The 23,385-nt window shown below is 45.1% G+C and overlaps 1 protein-coding gene across 19 annotated transcripts in view; it reads left to right on the top strand.

The window, feature by feature from the left end:
• The window catches only part of CELF2 (CUGBP Elav-like family member 2), a 653,507-nt gene that overhangs the window by 505,627 nt on the left and 124,495 nt on the right, over positions 1–23,385 (top strand). For all 19 annotated transcript variants that reach the window (XM_029616663.1, XM_029616667.1, XM_029616660.1 and 16 more), the window contains one exon: positions 17,956–18,004. In XM_029616663.1, the coding sequence (XP_029472523.1) occupies positions 17,956–18,004 (49 nt within the window). The remainder of the gene's footprint in view (positions 1–17,955; positions 18,005–23,385) is intronic.

The following is a 23,385-nucleotide window of genomic DNA, read 5'->3' as shown; positions in this document are numbered from 1 at the left end:
AGATCACAGTGGTTTACAAACATATCATTCATAGTATAATCAGCAATTAATGACAGTTTATGGATGTAGTATTCATAAGCATGGATTAGTCTAAATCTAATGAGGTTCTAATACATATTAACTAAAGTTCTAAGACTATCAGCTATGACGCCCAGATCTTTTTCCTGGGTGGTAACTCCTAAAATAGAACGTAATATCGTGTAGATAGAACATGGGTTGTTTTTCCCTATATGCATCACCTTGCACTTGTCCACTTTATATTTCATCTGCCATAAAGACGCTCAATCTTCCAGTCTTGGAAGGTCCTCCTGTGAGACTGGAAGATTGGGCATCCATATGGCACAAGTTATACGAGTACCAAAACAAAAGTGATCTTTTATGAGATTTTTACATTTGAATTTCATAAAAGATCACCAATGAAGCTTTATTTGTAAATGAAACCTTGAGTCATTAAGTATTAATGTGTTTCTCGCATACAGTATTTCATTGGCCAGATGTCAACATTCATGGTATATTAAAGGAAGCCTGAAGCACATAGTTAAGTCCTCCTAGTGCTTGTTGGTTCGGAATTATAAACACATTATTAAAGACATATTTTCAGATCATTATACGCAAGCCAAAAGGTCTGAACAACATTGTCTGGGATACGAAGAAATTTTAATGAGGAAACCAGAATGGGCTCAGAGGATTGTGTTGGCAAGAACACAAATCAAAGCTGTAAATAAACGCCCATCACTGCACTGATGGGAAGTAAAAATCTGTTTGAGAAATGGATATGTTGCCACAATTAGATTGTTACTATGTTCTCTTGGGGCATGCGAAGCACGGAAAAACCTTAGGTAAAATAATTCTAAGTGCTGCGTTGCAGTGTCAGCAGTTCATTGGCTGGTGCCTATAGCGTTTGTAATAAACCTCAGCAGATTATTGGATTTAAAATGCTGTAAAAAAAAAAAGGTAGAACATTGTCATTTGCCAGATAGCAACATGTGACCCTGCAGTGTGAGCTTTTGCAGGGTGGTTGAGAAATTATCATTCCGCCACCGAGGCATCAGTCAACGATGACATCACAGTGATACCGAATAAAATTTGCAAATTAATAATTAAAAAAATATATATGTAGGCTTTTTTGTAGCTAAGATAAGTTACCAAGGGCAATCACCCATTGAAGGGTAAGCATGATAGGATGTTAATGGACTTTTTGCAGGCACTAGAGGTTTGTTTTCAGATAAATGTGGGTCTCCCTAGTAGGAATGGTTCCATCTGTGTAGGTGGAATAGAAGGGTCCTTAGTTGTGTCACAGCTCCCCCATGTGGGTTGCTGTGATGAGGAGGTAATATGGCGTTTTGGCTGCTTCTGGGTTTCTTACCCTGGAACCTTTAGGAATAGGGTCAGGATGAGATGGAAGAGACGATAACTCATCTTCTCTTTTTGAGAAACTGGTTTAACCTCTTTTTGGAAGACGTTTTGGCCAACCTTCCTTTATCTTTTGTTGCTTTTGCAATTCTGGATAGCTTTGTTTGATCCAGACACTACATTCCCCCAGGCCTAGGGAACGTAGTCACGGTCAGGAAGAAAGGCGATTTTCCAGGCATCTCTGACCTTCACAGGTCAACAGAAGGAATGGATTCCCGTGCATGTGTGAGAGGAGGAGGAGGACTGGGGCACCTGAGCATCAGGATATAGCGGAGGAGGCTGGATGGAGGGGATTGGCAAGTGGGGTGGGATTGCGTGCCATCTAAATTTAGTGAAGAATCCTATTCCGCCAATTCTGGTAGGGAGCTCCAAAACTACCCCTGCAGTTGGCAAGGGATGTGGAAACCGAAGAGTAACTTAAACCATCACAGATGTATTGGAACTGTGCTATGTAATAGATTTCATGGAACAAAGAGTTGTAAATTGTCAGTCACTTCATTTCTACCATATTTATCAGTTGCATCCATCCTCCAGTGTGATTCTTACTGTAAATGTCAAAGACTTCTGAACAGCGCTCAGGACCTTGGAGATCCATCTCTTCCCACCCTGCAAGCAGAGGGATGTAAGGGCAGTATAGGATGCTTGAAATCGGGGGGGTGGCCCGTGGACTCCTCTGTGAGGACCTCGACCCACTCAGTAGCTTGCGTGTCCTGTTTTGAGTTATTGCTTGCTTGAAAAACCATCAGATTTGACATTTATATGGGGCAGAGGGAAGGGCAATGCACGCCACCCTTAAGGAAATGTTAAAGCAGGCCCATTGAACAAGTACCAAAATAAGATTCAGTGTTAAGTCTCTGGTTTTAAAAAGCCTATCCTAAGTGAAACGGCACATACCCTGGACTCTGGAGTACGCGTTAAAGAATTTCAGTGCCAAGGGCAGGAGGCCAAAACGCACATCTGGACTTAATTCAGAACCGCCTACTGCAGGCCCCGCCACCTGGTGCTCTCTCTGCGTATGAAAGCCCTTTATTTATGTATTATTTAATGCTTTTTTTTTTATACCCACATTCATGAAGAAAATCATATCATATTGGCTTTAGCATGCTGGGTGCGCTTTGGCCAGTCTGATGACCTGCTGGTGGTCTCGGGGCCATAGCAATATCCATCAGAGCTTAGCACAATTCTCTAAACTAACTCGTGTTTAGCCAGTTTAAAGAAAGTGGAACTCAAAAGGTCTCCCCGATGTAGATTTAAGTCCTCAGGAGATGGGCGTTTGGGTTTTCTGAATCCCCCTCCTACAGAGGCGGCAGCGGAGGTCCCTCCCCCCCCCCCCCCCCCCCAGATCCGGGTGCACCCAGGTCCAGTTGGACCCTGATGGATAGGGGATCCGAACTCAAACTGCCCCCGCTGTACAGCACCACCCCCCGAGCCGCCTGTCATTTTAACATGCCGTGTTCTGTCCGGGGGAGTCAGGCAGCTTTTGCTCCTCTCTGCGCGGGTGCCTCCTTCCCGGGACGGATGCCCGTCACGTCCAGCCCCCCCCTCCCGGGAGCGTCGAGGAGTCTCATGCTGGCTTGCCTGCGACTTTTGCTGGATGCGCAGTGCACGGAAATGGGACGGCAGAGGCGGGGTGACCGGGATGCCAAGTTAAAGATGGGGCTCTGGAAGGTTATTTGACAGCCAATTAGTGTAATCTGACAGGGATGAGGATTTAAGCGCCGTGACAGGCCCCAGCATTCCCAGGCAGGCTTACACCCAGGTTAAAAGCTCATCTCCTTACACAATTTCTTTTTTTTTTTTTTTTTGTCAGAAATAAATTGGTACATGATTCCCTCCCCCCTCGCCCCATCGCCCCCCCCCCCCCCATGCGAAGGTCACATGGGTCTGACAGGGGATATAAACAGGCGAGGGCTGCGTCTGCCGGAGAGATGAATCAATGTCTTTTTTTTGCTCTTACGTCAGAGACCCATAGTTACCTTCAAGCTGCCGCGATTCTCTGCGCGGTTTTTCACGAGCAGCCCGACAGGATGCACAAGGAGCAAAGCCAGCACTGGCTTCAGCCATCTCCCTTTCCGACGTGGACCCCACTGCCACCAGGGTTCACGCTTCACTGAGACCTATCAGAACCAGCTACTTAGGCAGCTTATATGCACCTCCAGCCAAGTCACTGCTCAAGAAACGAGCGTTCTCGACCGCCAGCCCCTCTCACTGGAATACTCTCCCCACGGACCTTCGTCTAGAAACTTGTTGTCCAACGTTCAAAAAGAAGCTCAAAACTTGGCTTTTCACAAAGGCCTTCACTTAAAGGTCTCCGATTCACGCTTTTCTTACTCCACGCCAGATATATGATGCCGTAACCACAATTTCGCCAGTTAATTGGACTAAAATATGCACCCTGGCTGAAGAAGGCTTTCGTTAATCCGAGCTTGACTGTTATTTACCATGTGTTTTTTGTAATAATAATTTTAAATCGTTCTCACCTTTTCTATAATCTCTTACAAGTTAGCCCTGTTATTTGCCCTGTTATTTGTAACCTCTTGTTCGATGTAATTTCCAACTTTGGTTCTGTATAACCCGACGTGATATGTACCAGTACATGAACATCGGTATATAAAAGCCTATAAATAAATAAATAAAATAAAATAAATGGCATTAGCCACGGAGAATATTGTAGTAGTGTTGATGCTCGCGCTGGGCTGCCTCACTGCCGTACCCTGCAGCACCTTGCTCTCGCAGCCTCCGTTGTTCACCTGCTCCCGGAGAGGATCATTTTCGGAGGGGTTTCCGCGCACGAAACGCTGCTTTTATGCACGGAAATGGCCCTTTTTACAAAATTGCCCGCGCATCTTGTCGTGTTCGTGTACGCTTGCCTGGAAGGAGCTGAGGCTTTTGCGGGCAAGGGGGCGCCGGGAGGTTTTTGCGCTCGCTCGCGCGCGCGCTTTCGAATTTTCAAAATTAACGCACGCGAAGTTCCTTGAAAAACGCCCGTGCGAGCTTTAGCGGGTGTAATTGCGTGCGGGTGGCTTTGGCGGGAACATTTCCAAAAGGGAAGTTACTGGTATCCGAAAATTAATGTAACCCGGGCGCAGGTTTGCCGCTTGGTCACCACTTCTGCCAGCGGAGCACTGCCCTCCCGCCCCCTATCGCTCCCCTTGGAAGCGCGCATTGCTTTTCCATCTCTCTCTCGCTCTCTCTATAAGCAGGCCGGGAGCTGGATAGAGAAGTCGTTCGCTAGGAGATCAAGGGAACCTGAAGCCCCTTTGATGTGCAGCTACAATAAATCTGCTGCAGTAAAATATGAAATCTTTCATTTCAGTAGAGCGTGCGATAGCAGAGGGCGGCATCCAATCTTAAACAGGTTTCTGCCATCCGTAATCTTTTTTATTTTTTGAACGCGCTTACAATATGGGGGTTGGTTTTTGTTTTGTTTTTTTTCCTTTCTTTCTCTGTTCTCGCTCACAGTCGAAAATGACCAGATTATTTTGGCTTTTACTCATTGCAGCGTGAATAAAAAGTATTTATCTATCGCCGCCTCTGCCCCTTTAATGTTCTTACTCGCTGCACACCCTCCTATTACCGAGCCGTTTCCCCCCCGCCCTCCCCGGCCTATGAATATTTCATGGGCGCAGAGCTTTAAAGATGTATCCTCACGGCTGTTGTCTCCAGGGGTCACCACTGGGTTTAATAATGAGATGTGAACCAGCAAGTCTGTGAAACCTATTTGGGGTTATAAATGGCATGATTTATTGAATCTTGTGTTAAAGTTAATATATCGCTTATGGTCAGGATTAAACAAGCTGGAACATGGGGCCTTTCTTTTAAGGCAACAGTACTGACTGCATTGCTTAAAATGCGCTTCTCCTTGCCTGCTTCTTAATAAGGCTCTCTTGCTTCTTTTTGCGGCCTTCGTCATAGGTTTTTTGTTTTTTTTGGCCTAATTAATTTATTTTATGTATGGTTTACGGGTGGTTTTTTTTTTTTTTTAAGTAAAAGAATTCATCTTATTATAGCAGCGCACACCTATTTTTAAAATCTGCTTTCTTTACCCTTGTCTACTTGTCAGCTGTCCGTGCTGTATTCGTGCTTCGCACATCTCTGTGTGACAGCTGCGTTGGGCTCCACTGATAGCCCCGTGGCTGCAAAAGAATAAACTGATCTTGACCCCAACTAAATCCAGAGCACTATGGGATGAGTTGACAAAGCTCGCGTTGCCCTCTCTCCAAAGTATATTGGGGGTTAATCTGTACCCCAAGGAATGTGTTCACTCCTTGGGAGTACATTTAGATTCGGCTTTATCATTTGTCCCTCATGTTTCACTGGTAACTAGGAGCTGTGATTGGACATCTGCTGGACATTTAAAATCAGAGTGATTTCCCACATTGCTCTATTCATTGGTAATCAGTCGTATTGATTACGGTAACCCCTCTGAATTTTGCTCTTACCTCGGGGCCCCATGTCAGAAGTGTCCTGAAACTCTGCGTACACTGAGGGGGGTGGAAAAGTAACTCACGATGCAGAGAGCAAATGATCCGCTAATGCATCAGGAGTTTAAAAGCTGGAAAACCCGAGGAAAAATGAACACTTTTTTACCTGAGGCGAGCGCACAAGGGGAAGGAGTTTATATAATCTGGCTTCTGGCACCACAGGAGGGAGGGGCTCAGAAGGAAAGTTGCTTTCCCTTCCCTGATTTCTGTATATAAAACATGATTTATGCACACAAGAATTGTTTTTGGTGCAGGAAACATTTTTTATGTGTAAAAATCGTATTTTATGCGCAGAAAACCCGCTCTGTTGGCATAAAGCACGTTTTCTGCACCTGAATCCCAACTGCAGGTCCAAGCACCAGAGCTCCTGCTTCCACCCATGGACTGCGTTAGTTCTGGAATCCTTTACTCCACCTCTGACCAGGAGTTAAATTTCCAGCGCTGAGAATCCGATGCGACTCTCCGCACGGGGAGTGGTGACAGGCTAATGCCTTCGTTAATCTTGGGATCACAGTTTTACGTGCGCACGGATCGGGTACAAGACTCCTTGCTGCATCGGCAGTAAAGTTTACCCGCATGCAGTATGCACACGCGTGCAGGAGAAATGCGCGCTCTGCCGAGCTCCTCGCGTTATTCCGTGGGGCCCAGAGACGGCAGCCCTGTGCTTGTCAGAATGCAGGGTAAAACCCTGGCACCCAGGGAGCTGCTCTGGCTGCCAGTAGGTTCTTCAATACAATTTAAGGTTTTTATGTATTGGGTTTAAACTGTTGAATCCAGAAGGCACCAAACTGTTTGAGACTGTTATTAAAAGGTCCTATGCGCTCCTCCCCACAGCGTCTGCTAGCTTTGGACTGATGAAGACGAGGGAGAGGGCTTTATGTGGAAGAATAAGCCATCAGATCTGGGTCAAGAGTACAATTCTGTTTTTTAGGAAAATGTCAGATCCTGGATTTTTTGCTGGGTTTATGGGTAGGAGTGAAGGTTATACAATTTGAGAATCTGTGTGCATTAAGTTTATTCAGTTATATATTTTGATTTTGTTTTATACGTTACCGTATTTAACATATAAAACAGAAAATCAAAATATATAACTGAACAAACGTAACACATTATTACATATGGTATTTTTATGAGCTGTTGGGACATACAGAATATCAAATTTGAGTAAAGATCTGCTGTTCAGTTGTCTGTGCTCTGTTCATACTTACACATACGTGTGACACCTGTCTGAGGCTCTGATGAATCAGTGCAGCAGTGGCCCCAGTTTACACATTCATCAATAGGCCTGTGATAATATTTCATTGTCGTGTGGAAGATCATAGAGCGTACCCTGAACTTTAACAATGCAGATAAAGTGCAAGGAAGCCGTAGCATAAAAGAGTGGGCCTCACGTGTGAGTGCACTTTACTGAATCCAGTTCATGCAAGGGAAATATTTCGGCATGCAAGGGAAATATTCCGGCACACATGGAGTGCGTAGACTCGGCCTGCAAGATGTTCCTTCCTGACGACACAGGCAGCTTGCAATTCTTGAGAAAGGAGAAACCTTATGATTTTGCTTTTTTTTGTGTGTATTTGCTTTTCTTTAAAGCAAATGGAATTATCTAGAATGTTTGAGGGCTTGCATTGTCGCTTTGAAAGAGATGTAAGGGTTTAACCCCCTCCCCATCTGCTTAGTATGTATGTTCTGGGAGCCATTCAGCCTGGAGGTTCTGGTGCTCATCCGAATCTGGAATCCACTGTTTCAGTTTGGTTTCATAAGAAGGCCCAAAGGTTAAAAGCATTGTGCAACTAAACGTATTTTTAATTTTCTGGTAAATGCATCGGACATGGCGCCTATGCTGCTGACATAAAAGAATGCTCGCAGTGGAGTTCCTCTCTAAGGTTAGAGAGGTTCTCTCTCTAACCTTAAAGAGAGAACCTGGAAAGCTATGACCACAAATGCTCATAGTTTGGGAAATAAAATCCCAGATCTGCAGGCCCTAATGATGGAGGCAAAATTGGACATTGTTGCTATCACAGAGACATGGTTCACAGAATCTCATGATTGGGATACAACAATACCAGGCTATAACTTGTAAAGGAAGGACAGAGTGGATAGAAAAGGGGGAGGTGGGGCTCTTTATGTCAGAAACAATATCCAAGCATCTGAGCTGCAAGGAAGTTGGGGCAAGGAAGAAGCACTATGGGTCGACCTAAAAAAAGATGATGGAGCGTCCATTTTGGAGTGGTTTACAGGCCTCCAAACCAAAAGGAAGAGCTGGACAGAGATCTGGTTGAAGACATCCATAAGATAGGTAAGAAGGGAGAAGTGATCGTTGATGACTTTAATATGCCAGATGTAGACTGGAAAATCCCATCTGCAGAATCTAAAAATAGTAGAGCGATAGTGGATGCCATGCAAGTAACTTTGTTCAAACAAATGGTAATGGAACCCACGAGAGAAGGAACTATACTTGACTTAGTGCTCAATAATGGAGATATCGTCTCTGATGTCAAGGTGGGTGCCCACCTCAGCACCAGTGATCATCAAACGGTATGGTTTAATATCACTAAAAGAATAGGGAAAAGAACCACAAAGACCCGAGTTTTACAGTTCAAAAACACAGACTTTGAGGAAATGGGGAAGTACCTAGAGGAAGAACTAAAAGGATGGGAGAACGTGAGAGATGTGGAACCTATCTGGTTCTCAAAGGAGGTGGCTGACAGAATTAAAGCTAAAAGAACAGCATTCAAGAAATATAAAAGATCCCAAAGGGAGGAGCACAAAGAAGAATATTTGATTCAACTGAGGGAGACAAAGAAATTAATCAAGTCAGCAAAAAGTCAAGCGGAAGAGAGGATTGCCAAGGAGATAAAAAATGGTGACAAAACATTTTTCAGATACATCAGCGAAAAGAGAAAAGTCCAAAGTGGTATAGTGAAATTGAAAGGTGGAAATGATCAATGTGTGCAGAGAGACGAAGAAATGGCAGAAATATTAAACGAATACTTCAGCTCTGTGTTCACTAAAGAAGACCCTGGAGAAGGACCATCTCTACACAACAAGAAACTGAAGAGAAGTGGTATAGATGAAAATCCTTTTACAGTAGAAAATGTATGGGAAGAGCTAAAGAATCTGAAAGTGGACAAAGCCATGGGGCCTGATGGGATTCATCCAAGGATACTGAGGGAGCTCAGAGATGTGCTGGCGGGTCCGCTCTGTGATTTGTTCAATAGATCCCTAGAAACGGGAGTGGTGCCGAGTGATTGGAGAAGAGTGGTGGCGGTCCCGCTTCACAAGAGTGGGAACAGAGAGGAAGCTGGTAATTACAGACCGGTTAGCCTCACTTCGGTGGTGGGAAAAGTAATGGAGTCACTGTTGAAAGAGAGAATAGTGAACTATCTACAGTCGGAAGAATTGATGGACCAGAGGCAGCATGGATTCACCAAGGGGAAGATCCTGTCAGACAAATCTGATTGACTTTCTTGACTGGGTAACCAAGGAATTGGATTAAGGAAGAGCGCTCAATGTCATCTACTTAGATTTCAGCAAAGCTTTTGATACGGTTCCGCACAGGAGACAGGTGAATAAAACGAGAAGCTTAGGAGTGAGTGCCGAGGTGGTGACCTGGATTGCAAAGTGGTTGCCGGACAGAAGACAATGTGTGATGGTAAATGGAACTTTCTCTGAAGAGAGAGCGGTTTTAAGTGGTGTACCGCAAGGATCTATGTTGGGACCGGTCCTGTTCAATATCTTTGTGAGCGACATTGCGGACGGGATAGAAGGTTAGGTTTGTCTTTTTGCGGATGACACTAAGATCTGCAACAGAGTGGACACGCCGGAAGGAGTGGAGAGAATGAACTCCTTAGAGAGACTGGATTTAAGGAAGCTGGAAGAATGGTCGAAGATATGGCAGCTGAGATTCAATGCCAAGAAGTGCAGAGTCATGCATATGGGGAGTGGAAATCCAAAAGAACTGTATTCGATGGGGGGGGAAAGGCTGATGTGCACGGAGCAGGAGAGAGACCTTGGGGTGATAGTGTCTAATGATCTGAAGTCGGCGAAACAATGCGACAAGGCGATAGCTAAAGCCAGAAGAATGCTGGGCTGCATAGAGAGAGGAATATCGAGTAAGAAAAGGGAAGTGATTATCCCCTTGTACAGGTCCTTGGTGAGGCCTCACCTGGAGTACTGTATTCAGTTCTGGAGACCGTATCTACATAGAGACAAAGACAAGATGGAAGCGGTACAGAGAAGGGCGACCAGGAAGGTGGAGGGTCTTCATCGGATGACATACGAGGAGAGATTGAAGAATCTAAATATGTACTCCCTGGAGGAAAGGAGGAGCAGGGGTGATATGATTCAGACTTTCAGATACTTGAAAAACTTTAATGATCCAAAGACTACGACAAACCTTTTCCATCAGAAAAAAATCAGCAGAACCAGAGTTCACGAGCTGAGGCTCCAGGGAGGAAGACTAAGAACCAATGTCAGGAAGTATTTCTTCACGGAGAGGGTGGTGGATGCCTGGAATGCCCTTCCGGAGGAAGTGGTGAAGTCTAAAACTGTGAAGGACTTCAAAGGGGCGTGGGATAAACACTATGGATCCATCAAGTCTAGAGGACGTGAATAAAGAGGAGGCAGCAAAACACTGCACGGAGCGGCAGTAGCCACAGAGGCATTCACGGAGCGGGATGCCAGTGGTTGGTGTTCCACCTTCACAGAGCGGAAGGATGGAGGGCTGCCATCTCCAAAAAAAAAAAACAGGGGTGGGTAAGAGTATGGGGCAGGGGTGTGGCCTGCTTGTTGCAGCGGTTGCTACCCCTAATTGAGCTGGATGTTCACTTGGATGCAGATCCGGCGCTGCTCTCTACATTGGTGGTGGGGTGGAGGGTACTGGAAGCCAATAGTAACAGGTTGGAGAGAGAAAAAGATTAAAAAAAAAAGGATAAAGTGCATAGCTTGCTGGGCAGACTGGATGGGCCATTCGGTCTTCTTCTGCCGTCATTTCTATGTTTCTATGTTCCCGCGTGGGCAGCCTGCTGCTGTGTTCTCAGTGGTCACTCTTGCTTTTTTCTTTCTTCCGTAACACCAGCGGCAGGGCACACTTTCATACCTTGCAGTACCATCTTATCCCCTTGCCCTTTCGCTTCTCCAGCTCTAGATGTGTGTTGCATTGAGAGCTCTGAATTGCACTGGGACATTCAGGGTTTCTAAGGTTGCCAGTCACAATAACATGTCTTTACTGCTGCACAATGAAATTGACTTTGTGCAGTTAGAAGGAAAAGAAGTGATGAGTCAGTTTTTGTATGCTCCAGAATGTCCAGTAAATTTACTAGGAAGGGATTTGTTACAAGCCTTAGAAATAGAACTCTCATTTGCAGGATCCCAATGAGGGAATCCTCCTTTGTCTCCCTCTATTACCAGTACTGTTATTATCCGGATTGGCTCTACATTCATATGCATAATGCCCAAATTTACCACAGAACCAGCAATCTATACCTGGTCTTCTATCAGGTCCAAACCCAGCTCCTTGTGATGGACTCCCATACATGTCTTTAGCCATGAGACTCATAAACATTCCGGATGTTACTTCATCTCATTTGCAGTTTATTGAAATATCAAAGTAAACATTAAAAAGATGAATAATTTTTCTGCTGCTCTAGTGTTGATTAACCACAGGCAGTGAACTACAGCGACTGAGAAACATGGAACCTGAAATGTGCCCTTCCACCATAATCCCATAGCTGGTGCCAGTGAAGTCAATGGTGATCGTCAGGAGGAGGGGGGTCCCCATATATTTGTAGCATGTTGTGCGCCTTTTTATCAGCCTTCACCTTTCTAATTTCCAGATATGTGGCCACAGAATTAAAATCCACCACCTACTGCTGCCAGTCAGTCCATCGGGAGGGAAGGACCTTACAAAGTTTGCTTGCCACTCCTGCGATCGAGCTGGGAAATATGAGGATTAAGTTTTCATTTTATTGTAACCTAATGACCCTTTCTCTCCTTGCAACGGCCACACAACTATTATTTAACATATATATTTATATTTATAGATTTTACAACTATATATATATATACCGTATATATATATATCCTTGAATCTCAGAGAAGCAGAAATCCATCTCTTCTTCCTTTCTTTATTTAGGAATATTTATTAATCGCCTCGCAGATAATAATCTCTCAAAGAACGCCAGACGTTGAATCACTAGAACAACTGAACAAAAACCCCAGTAGGAGCAAGGACAATAAGCAGAGCCCTTAATGCCGCATTCCTGGGGATTACACAGTGCACCAGTAACCAAGAAGAGCTCTCAATCTTGGCCGTGCTGGCAGATTGTAGACGCCTCTATTTTCTCCACCCCTGGGGTAAAGTGGTAAAGAATTTATACGGGAGGCGATTAATCTAGTCCGGGAAAGCAGAGCTTTGTTAACTAAACCTTGTCTTGTTCCAGGGGAAAGAAACTACGTTTGCTATAACCAAAAATGGGAAGCAGAATAGCAGCAGCAGGAAGCACACAACTATCAGTCTGATAAAATAATGTTTACAGGCTTTATCTGCAGAACCAGGTCATCAGGAAAGCTTGGGTAGAGAGCAGCTTAAGAAAGAAGCAAACAAGGGACTACGCTTTACGATGCACATTTATTAAAATTCCCAGAAAATACTTATTATGAGGCGCTGCTTAAAGTTGTTTCACACGTAATAGATCAATAAATCCTGGTTCATTGTTTTCGGCTGCTGTGCAGAAAGGCCCCTCAGTACAAAGAAAGGAATCTGCTACTTCCAAAGTCATGCAGAAAGCCGAGAGGGGGCAAAGTAATCTGTGTCTTGGAACAAATGAGTGCAGATGCATCTCATGAATATTCATTGTGGATACGTTGGAAACCAGACCAGTGTGCGGCCACCGAGGGCTGAATTACTCTCACCTGAGCAATTCAGATGCCAGGAAAGTGGGCCCATTCTAACTTTTTGTTGGTTTTTGAAAACATTGTCAGTCCCAACCTGTTCCTCCTCTTGGAGATCAGTTCTTGAGTTTGGCAGTGGCTCAGTAGAGGTCTCCTCATGAAAGACCAGACCGCTCAGGACATGCAAAGTCTGCATTTGGTGGTCCTCAAGCTGTGAAAAACACTAGCTTGCCACTGGTAATGGACACACTTCAGATACATACCATCAGCATTTACACTGGCACTGCGGGTGAGTCTTTGGAGAACAGAAGATTCCCAGACTCGGGTGCCAGCCCGGTAGCTCAGAGGCAGTGCTGCAGTGCAAAGTAGCAGACTTTAATCAGATCTTCCATTCCATGGGCACCCAAGACCGAGGATGCTGTGGAGACGGAGTCCACAGGCTCTGGAGTGGGTGACGGAGTCGTGGTCCTCAGCCAACAGTGACTACTGACTGGACTTGGGGCCTGTGAGGAAGCTCCCAGTAGAGGATTGTTGATGCGGTGATTGGCTAATGAAGGCTCCGTAGTCCACAGGAGGGCCTGTTTCTCTTGAGCTAGAAGCCAAAAGGAGTAGAAGAAAACTGGCAGACTGATTACATTCACAAAAAGAAAAATCCAAGTCTTGGAGCTTTTGCAAATGGAAACCAAGATAATAAGTCCGCACTGATGTTAAATTGATAACTACTTGGGTGTATCCATGAGGAAAAGGGAGCATCTGCCTTTCTACTATCCAAGAATTTATCAAATACTGCTCAGCTCTGAGGAGCAAGCAGAGAAGAGTTAAGGACACCGTTGGCTGTGTGCATGCTCCATGATAGGAAGAAATCTAGGGCAAGAGCATAAGGTACAAAGATCGCCCTGCAAAACACAGCACCTACCCTTTGTGCAGTGCAAGACTCTTCGTCGGAAAAGAGGAGGATGTGCGTCGCTCTTGGATGCGGTTGTGAAATGCAGAGCAAAAACGAAGCAACAGTGATCGATATTTTCAGGATGTGAGAAAAGTCAGCATTGTAAAATAAGGCTGATCAAACCTGAGAGCACTGCCTACGCCTGTCGTCATCTCGGTGTTGGGTTGCTTCATTCTAAGACGACATCTCCCACTCCCTCTTTCCAAGAATTTGGTACAGCTGAGACCTGTTTTGGTTATTTTTGGGGGTTTTTCTGAGCCCAGATACTGGCCAAATATAGAATGACAAACCTGTGAAATATCAAAACCACCTAACAGCGATATATAATTATACTTCAATCACAAAAAAGAACACAACTGTTCAATCGCTGTGCCGAAGAATTTTTTTTAAACCTCTGCTGTAAAATATTTTACTGTCAATATAGGTATTTTTTAATACTAGTTTGTAAAGCCTACTCGACTGTGGTACAAAATGTATTGTGATAAATGTGTAATAATTAATTATTTTTTTAAATATTTATAGGAACTGGTTGAAGGTTTCATATAATTGTGTAGGATTTCCTGCACCATGAATGCATGTTATAATCATTAACTTCCAACCTCCTCCTTATGTGAACTTTTTTAGAAACAATATTTTTTGCTTTTTTTTTTTTTTTTTAATGTATTATGTGACATCCAATAAAGTTGTTCTTATGGACTTCAAACTCTCAGTGTGCTTTCCCATGACATTGTGTCACGATTACTCTAGTAGTATGGTAAGTACCTCAAACCCATCTGCTGTAAATCAATCTGTTCTTAAAAGTCCCGACCCGTACATGTTTCAGACGCTATCGTCTTTCCTCAGGGGAATATACTATGCAACAAAGTTACAAACAGATGGTCATTACCACACCATCCTTCACAAACACACTGTGACTTAGCTTAAAGGGCTTCACCGCTTCCCTTAGATTCCACAAAGGTTCGCTGCTTCTGAAAGTGTCCAGATGAACCAATGCATAGAGCAAACCCCTTATAACCAACACCTCAACATGGAATTTTTACCAATCCAGTGATCCTTGAGATCTAAAGAGCCAATGGGGACCCGTGATATTAGATGCTCTTCTCTCAATGGAGTTTTAAACATGGCGCTCTTAAAATAAACCACACCTACTTGTTTCGATGCAATCAAGTCATGCGGACCTGGTTGGCAACACTATCATTTGCTTTATTATAATGTCGGATTTGGTTGAAACAATCTACACAACTTCAGATGCAAAAACATGTATCCCAACGGACCTAATAGGAACAATACCTATATTGACAGTAAAATATTTTACAGCGGAGGTTTAAAAACATTTCTTTGGCACAGCGATTGAACAAATATAGAATGAGCCTGGGCATTATTTGGGTCGAGACTAAGAGCTCTCCTGGAAGTGCTTGTAATTGTTTCTGTAGAATGAGCAGTCCGAGGAACACAAAAGTTGCTTTAGTGTTGTACCCGCCTTGACTCCCCTTGCCTTGCCAAACTGATTTGCAAACTTAAGGCTAGCAGAGTAGTTGTTAACGGGAGTTCCCATCCTCACCTTGTAATCTTGAGAAGCCACTGAAGTTCAGACTCTCAGCTCTTAGAGCAGGAACCTGGCAGTTAGCAGTTTTATTTTGTAAAGCCATCTTGCACTATTCTGAATAGCTTGAATTAGTCTTGGTGAAAGTTTGCAGATTTTGGCCAAAATGTGAGTAATCTGAGTCAAAGGTGAAATGATCTTAAATTAATTAAGTCCACTCCTGAATCGATGTGCAGTCAAAAGATTCCAAATGCAGAACAGGCCTCGGACTCCCATTCCTTTTGCAAACGAGTTCTCTGCTCCACGAGACACTTCCAGCCTGGCTGAACCGCCAGTCACCTTCCCTGTTACTTCCTCCTGCTCAGTCGGAACCTGGCACCATGAGCCTTCATTCGCAGTTACTTGGGGCCTTTCCCCTTATTTTATCTCCACACCACCAGACATAGCCCCGTCACTGGTGTGTCAGTCATAGGTCCTAAACCCAGCCACTAGGTGCCGCTCTTGAGCAGTGACCATGACTTCCTCCCCAGCCAGCCCAAGACCTGACCCCAGGATCAAACTGGGGTCTTTGTGCTGAACCCACCAGGGACCATCAAACATTGTTGTACTGGAAAGGGAAGCAAAAAGCTCTAATTTCCATTGTGTCTGGCACGTCTAAAGTCACATTATGAATTCTGTCCTAGCTCTGGATGCTCTGGCACGGAAGAATCATGTAGTCCAGGTCAGCAAAACTGAAACCAAGCCGAGCGTACACCAGAGGACTGGAAATGTAGAGCCCTGTAGCTCGCTGTTACAAATTAAAGTGGCTAGCAGTCTTGTGAGCCCAATTAATAGTTTTAGCTTTTTCTTGTAAACGAGGCCTGCCACATTTAGGGGTAGATTTTCAAATAGCGCGAATTGGCCTACTTTTGCTGGCGCATCAGGCGCAAGCAAAAGTAAGCTGGATTTTAGTAGATACGTGCGGAGCCGCGCGTATCTGCTAAAAACCTGGATCGGCGCGCACAAGGCTATTGATTTTGTATAGCTGGTGCGCGCCGAGCCGCGCAGCCTACCCCCGTTCCCTCCGAGGCCGCTCCGAAATCGGAGCGGTCTCGGAGGGAACTTCCTTTTGCCCTCCCCTCACCTTCCCCTCCCTTCCCCTACCTAACCCACCCACCCGGCCCTGTCTAAGCCCCCCCCTTACCTATGGGGCGGATTTTCAGAGCCCTGCTCGCCTAAATCCGCCCAAATCCGGGCGGATTTAGGCGAGCAGGGCCCTGCGCGCCGGTGAGCCTATTTTACATAGGCCTACCGGCGCGCGCAGAGCCCCGGGACTCGTGTAAGTCCCTGGATTTTCGGAGGGGGGCGTGTCGGGGGCGGGACAGAGCGCAGCGGCATTTTCGGGGCGTGTCGGCAGCGTTTTGGGGGCAGGTACGGGGGCGTGGCTACGGCCTGGGGCGGTCCGGGGGCGTGGCCGCGCCCTCCATACCCGCCCCCAGGTCGCGTCCCGGCGCGCAAGAGGCCCGCTGGCGTGCGGGGATTTACGCCTCCCAGAGGGAGGCGTAAATCCCCGACAAAGGTAAGGGGGGGGCTTAGACAGGGCCGGGTGGGTGGGTTACGGAGGGGAAGGTGAGGGGAGGGCAAAAGGAAGTTCCCTCCGAGGCCGCTCCGATTTCGGAGCGGCCTTGGAGGGAACGGGGGTAGGCTGCGCGGCTCGGCGCGCGCCGGCTATACAAAATCAATAGCCTTGCGCGCGCCGATCCAGGTTTTTAGCAGATACGCGCGGCTCCGCACGTATCTACTAAAATCCAGCTTACTTTTGCTTGCGCCTGATGCGCCAGCAAAAGTAGGCCAATTCGCGCTATTTGAAAATCTACCCCTTTGTCGGGGGATTTACGCCTCCCTCTGGGAGGCGTAAATCCCCGCGCGCCAGCGGGCCTCTTGCGCGCCGGGACGCGACCTGGGGGCGGGTACGGAGGGCGCGGCCACGCCCCCGGACCGCCCCGGGCCGTAGCCACGCCCCGTACCCGCCCCCAAAACGCTGCCGACACACCCCGAAAACGCCGCTGCGCTCGGTCACGCCCCCGACACGCCCCCCCTCCGAAAACCCCGGGACTTACGCGAGTCCCGGGGCTCTGCGCGCGCCGGTAGGCCTATGTAAAATAGGCTCACCGGCGCGCAGGGCCCTGCTCGCCTAAATCCGCCCGGATTTGGGCGGATTTAGGCGAGCAGGGCTCTGAAAATCCGCCCCTTAGCTTTCATTTAACGTGAAAAGTTATCATAATAGTCTGAGGTTTGATCTTGCACGCTGCTAGGTCGCTTCACAAGCACTGTTCACCCGGGGGTTAACTTTCCTTACAGGGACACTGAAGCATCTCAGTCATATTTGAAAATCACCAGTCTTGTCTGCAATTGGATGCAGTAGCCATAACTAAAACGTACATGAGGGCAGTCCCTGCTACAGAAGATTTTGTAGCACAGTTGTAAATGAAGCTCAACGAGATGCAGCAAAACATTTGAGAAAATCCATCAGACAGCCAAAAGAAATGCAGATTACACTGAGAGAACCCAATTAATCACATTGGGGTTTTCAGATCCCCTTTTCACTGGTTCCTATAAGCAGCAAAGATACCGGCTGGAGAGCTGCATTCGCCCACCGTTCAACCTGATTTCACGTTTTTCTCTTTTCTGTTTTTCAGATGCATCATCCCATTCAGATGAAACCTGCAGATAGTGAAAAGTCAAATGGTATGTGTCTGTGATTATTGTGTTTGTTTTGTGTGTGTGTGTGTGTTGGGGGGGTGTTATCATTTTTGCATGAGAAAATGAAGGCCACCGTCTGGTTCTTCCTTACTGCGATTCGTTCATCACATGCTGGTTGGGGTGAGAGTGAGAAATGTGTGGTTTAGCTGTTCTGTGCACCTTAAAATGTATCCCTTGCAGCATTTCTTAATCTATTTGACCACATCTACAAAGTTGGCATTTGTAAGTATTTTACGACTTTTTTTTTTTGATACATAGGACATTGGGAAACAGCAGAGTTCCTCTGTTCATGTGTTGTAAGCACAGTCTTCTCAGAATAAGAGTACTCGGAATGTTTATCTAAGTCCAGCGATCTGAACAGCTACGCTGCGGTGTATTAAAATAAAATAACAACTTGGCCTTTCCAGTGGTCCCCCTGAATGTGTAAAGAGACAAATAAAATGCTCTGCACCCTCAAAAGGGGATTTTTCTTTCAAATTATTTTCTCTGTAAGTAAGGGCTCGTTTCTGGGTTCCATACATCCAGCTACTTTCTACTCCTGTGGCAGTGCTGTTTAGCCCCCTGATGGGCTTCGTAAGAGCTCAGCACAGCCACTGAGATGACGCATATTCTTCAAAATATGTAGGAAGATGATGCCACAGTATACATGCATGGAGGGAGCATGGTTATTTATTTATTTATTTATTTAAAGGCTTTTATATACCGGAGTTCATGCACTTGTGCATACCACTTCGGTTTACACAGAACAAGGAACAGAAAATTACATCAAACAGATTGAACAATTAAACAAATATACAATTACATCCAACAATTGGGTGTAAATAACATGGCTAACTTAGTAGGAACTTAGAGTTTGAGGTAAAGGAGAGAAATAGTACCAAGTGGTAACAGAACAATGTTAATAGCTAAATAATAAATATAAATAGTAAATACAAATTCTTATAATAAATACAGGTGTTTACAGATTACAGTCTTCATGAAAAGTTTACGTCTGCAGAATAGGGTTAAGTAAATAAGAACTGGCGGTTATTTCTATAGGAGTGAAGACTTCAAAAACTGAGGTTACATCTGGATTAAGAGGTATTGGTGTAGCATGCTCAAATATTTAATGATTTGGAATTGTGAGACCAAGGATAAAAATTAGGAGTTGTTTGATATGATTATAAAAGCGAGAATGATTCAAGTTCTGGGATGTGGTTCTGAGCTAGACCTTTAAGTGTAGGCTTTTGTAAAGAGCCAGGTCTTGAGTTTCTTTTTGAATGTTCGAGTACACGTTTCGAGGCGAATGTCCGTGGGGAGGGCATTCCAATGAAGGGGGCTGGCAGTCGAGAATGCACGTTTCTTGAGTGAGGACTTGGCTGAAGGTACGTGTAAGGTGCCTAAGTATCTGTTTCTGATTGGTCTTGAAGACTCGTGTAGGCGAAGTGGAAGGCTTAGATCTAGCGACGTTTGTGAATGGATGTTCTTGTGTGTTATAGTTAGCACTTTGAAAATGATTCTGGATCTGATGGGGAGCCAGTGTAAGTGTTTTAGTATGGGTGTTATGTGTTCACTTCTGCTGGTGTTAGTGAGAATCCTTGCGGCGGAGTTCTGCAACATTTGTAGAGGTTTTGTGGTTATGGTTGGAAGGTCTATAAGCAGAGAGTTGCAGTAATCGATCTTGGAAAATAGTATTGTTTGGAGGACTGTTCTGAAGTCCTGAAAATGCAGGAGAGGTTTCAGCTTTTTCAGAATATGTAGTTTATAGTAGCATTCTTTTGTTGTGTTCTTGACAAATTCTTTGAGGTTCAGCCTTTTGTCTAAGGTGACCCCCAGGTCTCTTACTTGAGTGGAATTGATCATTGGTGGTGAGGTTAGGTTGTTGGTAGGCTGAAGGTTCTCATCTGGAGTGATAAGCAAAAGTTCTGTTTTTGACGTATTAAGTACTAGGTCAAGGCTAGATAGGAGTGAGTTTATGGACTGTAGACAATTGTTCCAGAAGTTGATGGTGCTGGAGATGGAGTCAGTGATTGGCAGCAGAATCTGAACATCGTTAAAACATCGTTAAAACATGGTTAAAAGCCAAACTTCGCTGAGCATGGGGAGGCCAGATTATTTCACAACAGCCTCGATAACTTTGGAGGTTGTGAGGATTATTGCAAAACTTGGAGGGGGCCTGGCTTAAATATTGATCTTGTAAGAATCCGATTTGAAAATGGCAAGGTATGAAATGGCCAACCATCACGCCAATGAGTTTTGCACATTCTTGGGATGAGTATGAAGAACAATCGTGGAAAAGAGTTGAGAGGAAAGGTAACCAAAAAAAAAACCCATGGGTGGTGGTGGGGATTTGATGTTGGGTTGTATAGGGGGATCTATATATGCATCTTCTCAAAGTGCACAAATCGCAGCAGGGCAGAATGGATGGGCCATTTTGTCTTTATCTACCTTCATTTACTTTGTGGCGATACGAAGCGCACCTCACGTTGACCATATTGAAGTGTTCTTTAAAGAGTGGCGTTTTTGCCTGCTATGGGGTAATCACGGTTTGTGTTAAAATGATGCTGGTAGGTTGGTGGTGGCCAGGTGCCATCCAGCAAGCTAAGGAGAAAGCAAGGGGCTGGTAGAGGAAGTGTGACCTAGCTGTACCGCAGAGCAGTGGGCTGCACCTCCCTAGGGACCAGCCGGGTCCGTGGCAGAGAACCCAAAGCCATGGTGACATTAGCAACTGATTGTGTGGGCAACAGCCTCGCTACGTTTGATAGTAAGACATCGGTAGGGGGAGGTCATCCATTAGGTAGGGGGAACCTGTGTGCAGAAAACCAAAGAGGAAACCCATCAAAAATGAACTTGGATAAGGAGCAAAGTCCTACAAACGGCAGCTGAGCTATATCCTTACAGAGTGGTCAGCAGCAACTGGGTGGACTGGATGGGCTAAATGGTCTTCATCTTCCATTTGCCGTGTTGCTTTTTAGAACCTGGACAGAGCAGGAGGGTAGGAAAGGAATAATAGCTAGCAAAGTGCAGGGTAAGTTTTTTTTCATTTACAACTGAGCATGGCCTGCGATACGCCTCATTGCATTTTACAGGTCCTCTTACTGATGCTATGGAAATTATGTTCATCTGTGTACCGGGCAGACGATGCAGGGATATTGTCTGCGATGGCACACTCACTCGTACATTACTAATGTCTGCTTCTCATTCGTTCTGCTGTGGGTTGTCATCCTTGTATTACGGCGTCTGCTTATACGTATATGTGAAAAGAGAACGCGTTTCCCATGAAAAGGATATATGATGTGCTCTGATGGCAGATCGGATGCTACGGTGTTCTTGCTGGTTTTCTTCTCATTTTTCACAGCTTTGTTTCACTTGCCGCAGGTTTTAAATGTCTTCCAGCTCCATAGACTCTGAGAATTTCTAACTCCGCAGGGCTTTTGCATTCGGAGCCATTTCTTTCCAACTGGCATCTTTGTGCCTCATTAATTAGTAATCGGGGCAAAAGTCGTGCACGTAGAGATCTGCATGTCTGCTAATGTAAATTGTGACGGGGCTCTAGATCTCTCTCCATGGCGTACTTGGCTGACTGTAGTGGGTCACATCTGACTGGGTTTTCCCTGGTCTGCAAAGTTTCAAGATACAAAAACTTTTATGGTCTTCAGTGCCCAATATTAGCTTTATTGCTTTCATTTTAACAGAACAGATGAACATCTGTTTACATTTATACCCCGCTATATGCAAAAAAAAGGCTTTCAGTGGCTAACAACCAAATAACATCCTGTTTGAGCAATATAAAAATTACTCTTTTCAGTAGACAAAAGAGCACCTGTGAGTTCATTTCTGTCCCTGACCCTCTCCTCTCGTAGAAGGGCAGGAATGGAATTAAATCACCAAGTTTCTCACCTGAAAAATAGCCCAAAAAATCTCCCCTACAAAGCGGGGAACACAATCAATAAACTCCCCTGGCAAACCAGCAGGTGTTAAACACTTTGAAACCTACCCCACACCAAACACCCTCCTCAGCCGACAGGTTCTTCTCCCACTCAGTATCTTAGAACTCAGATAAAACCCTTAGTCCCTTTTTAATCCTTGGGGTATTGATGGGGGCTCCCAAAAGGGGTATATTTCTTAGGGATGTTACTTGAGCAGTGAACCAAAATGATAAGGGGAATGGAACAGCTCCCCTATGAGGAAAGACTGGAGAGGTTAGGGCTGTTCAGCTTGGAGAAGAGACGCCTGAGGGGGGATACGATAGAGGTGTTTAAGATCATGAGAGGTCTAGAATGAGTAGATGTGAATCAGTTATTTATACTTTCAGATAATACAAGGACTAGGGGGCACTCCATGAAGTTAGCATGGGGCACATTTAAGACTAATCGAAGAAAATTATTTTTCACTCAACGCACAATAAAGCTCTGGAATTTGTTGCCAGATGATGTGGTCAGTGCAGTTGGTGTAGCTGGGTTCAAAAAAGGTTTGGCTAAGTTCTTGGAGGAGAAGTCCATTAACTGCTATTAATCAAGTTTACTTAGGGAATAGCAACTGCTATTAATTAAGAACATAAGAACATAAGAAAATGCCATACTGGGTCAGACCAAGGGTCCATCAAGCCCAGCATCCTGTTTCCAACAGTGGCCAATCCAGGCCACAAGAACCTGGCAAGTACCCAAAAACTAAGTCTATTCCATGTAACCATTGCTAATGGCAGTAGCTATTCTCTAAGTGAACTTAATAGCAGGTAATGGACTTCTCCTCCAAGAACTTATCCAATCCTTTTTTAAACACAGCTATACTAACTGCACTAACCACATCCTCTGGCAACAAATTCCAGAGTTTAATTGTGCGTTGAGTAAAAAAGAACTTTCTCCGATTAGTTTTAAATGTGCCCCATGCTAACTTCATGGAGTGCCCCCTAGTCTTTCTATTATCCGAAAGAGTAAATAACCGATTCACATCTACCCGTTCTAGACCTCTCATGATCTTAAAGACCTCTATCATATCCCCCCTCAGTCGTCTCTTCTCCAAGCTGAAAAGTCCTAACCTGTTTAGTCTTTCCTCATAGGGGAGTTGTTCCATTCCCTTTATCATTTTGGTAGCCCTTCTCTGTACCTTCTCCATCGCAATTATATCTTTTTTGAGATGCGGCGACCAGAATTGTACACAGTATTCAAGGTGCGGTCTCACCATGGAGCGATACAGAGGCATTATGACATTTTCCGTTTTATTCACCATTCCCTTTCTAATAATTCCCAACATTCTGTTTGCTTTTTTGACTGCCGCAGCACACTGAACCGACGATTTCAATGTGTTGTCCAGGTGGACGGTAGTATACCCCTATCACTGTAGCCTTCCCTGACACACAAGGGATTTCTACCCATCATCATGCATCA

This window comes from Rhinatrema bivittatum, chromosome 9 (genome assembly GCF_901001135.1).
Source record: "Rhinatrema bivittatum chromosome 9, aRhiBiv1.1, whole genome shotgun sequence".
In the NCBI taxonomy this organism is placed as follows: Eukaryota; Metazoa; Chordata; class Amphibia; order Gymnophiona; family Rhinatrematidae; genus Rhinatrema; species Rhinatrema bivittatum.
The sequence above is the reverse complement of the archived record's forward strand: the minus strand, read 5'-3'. Positions and strand labels throughout refer to the sequence as shown.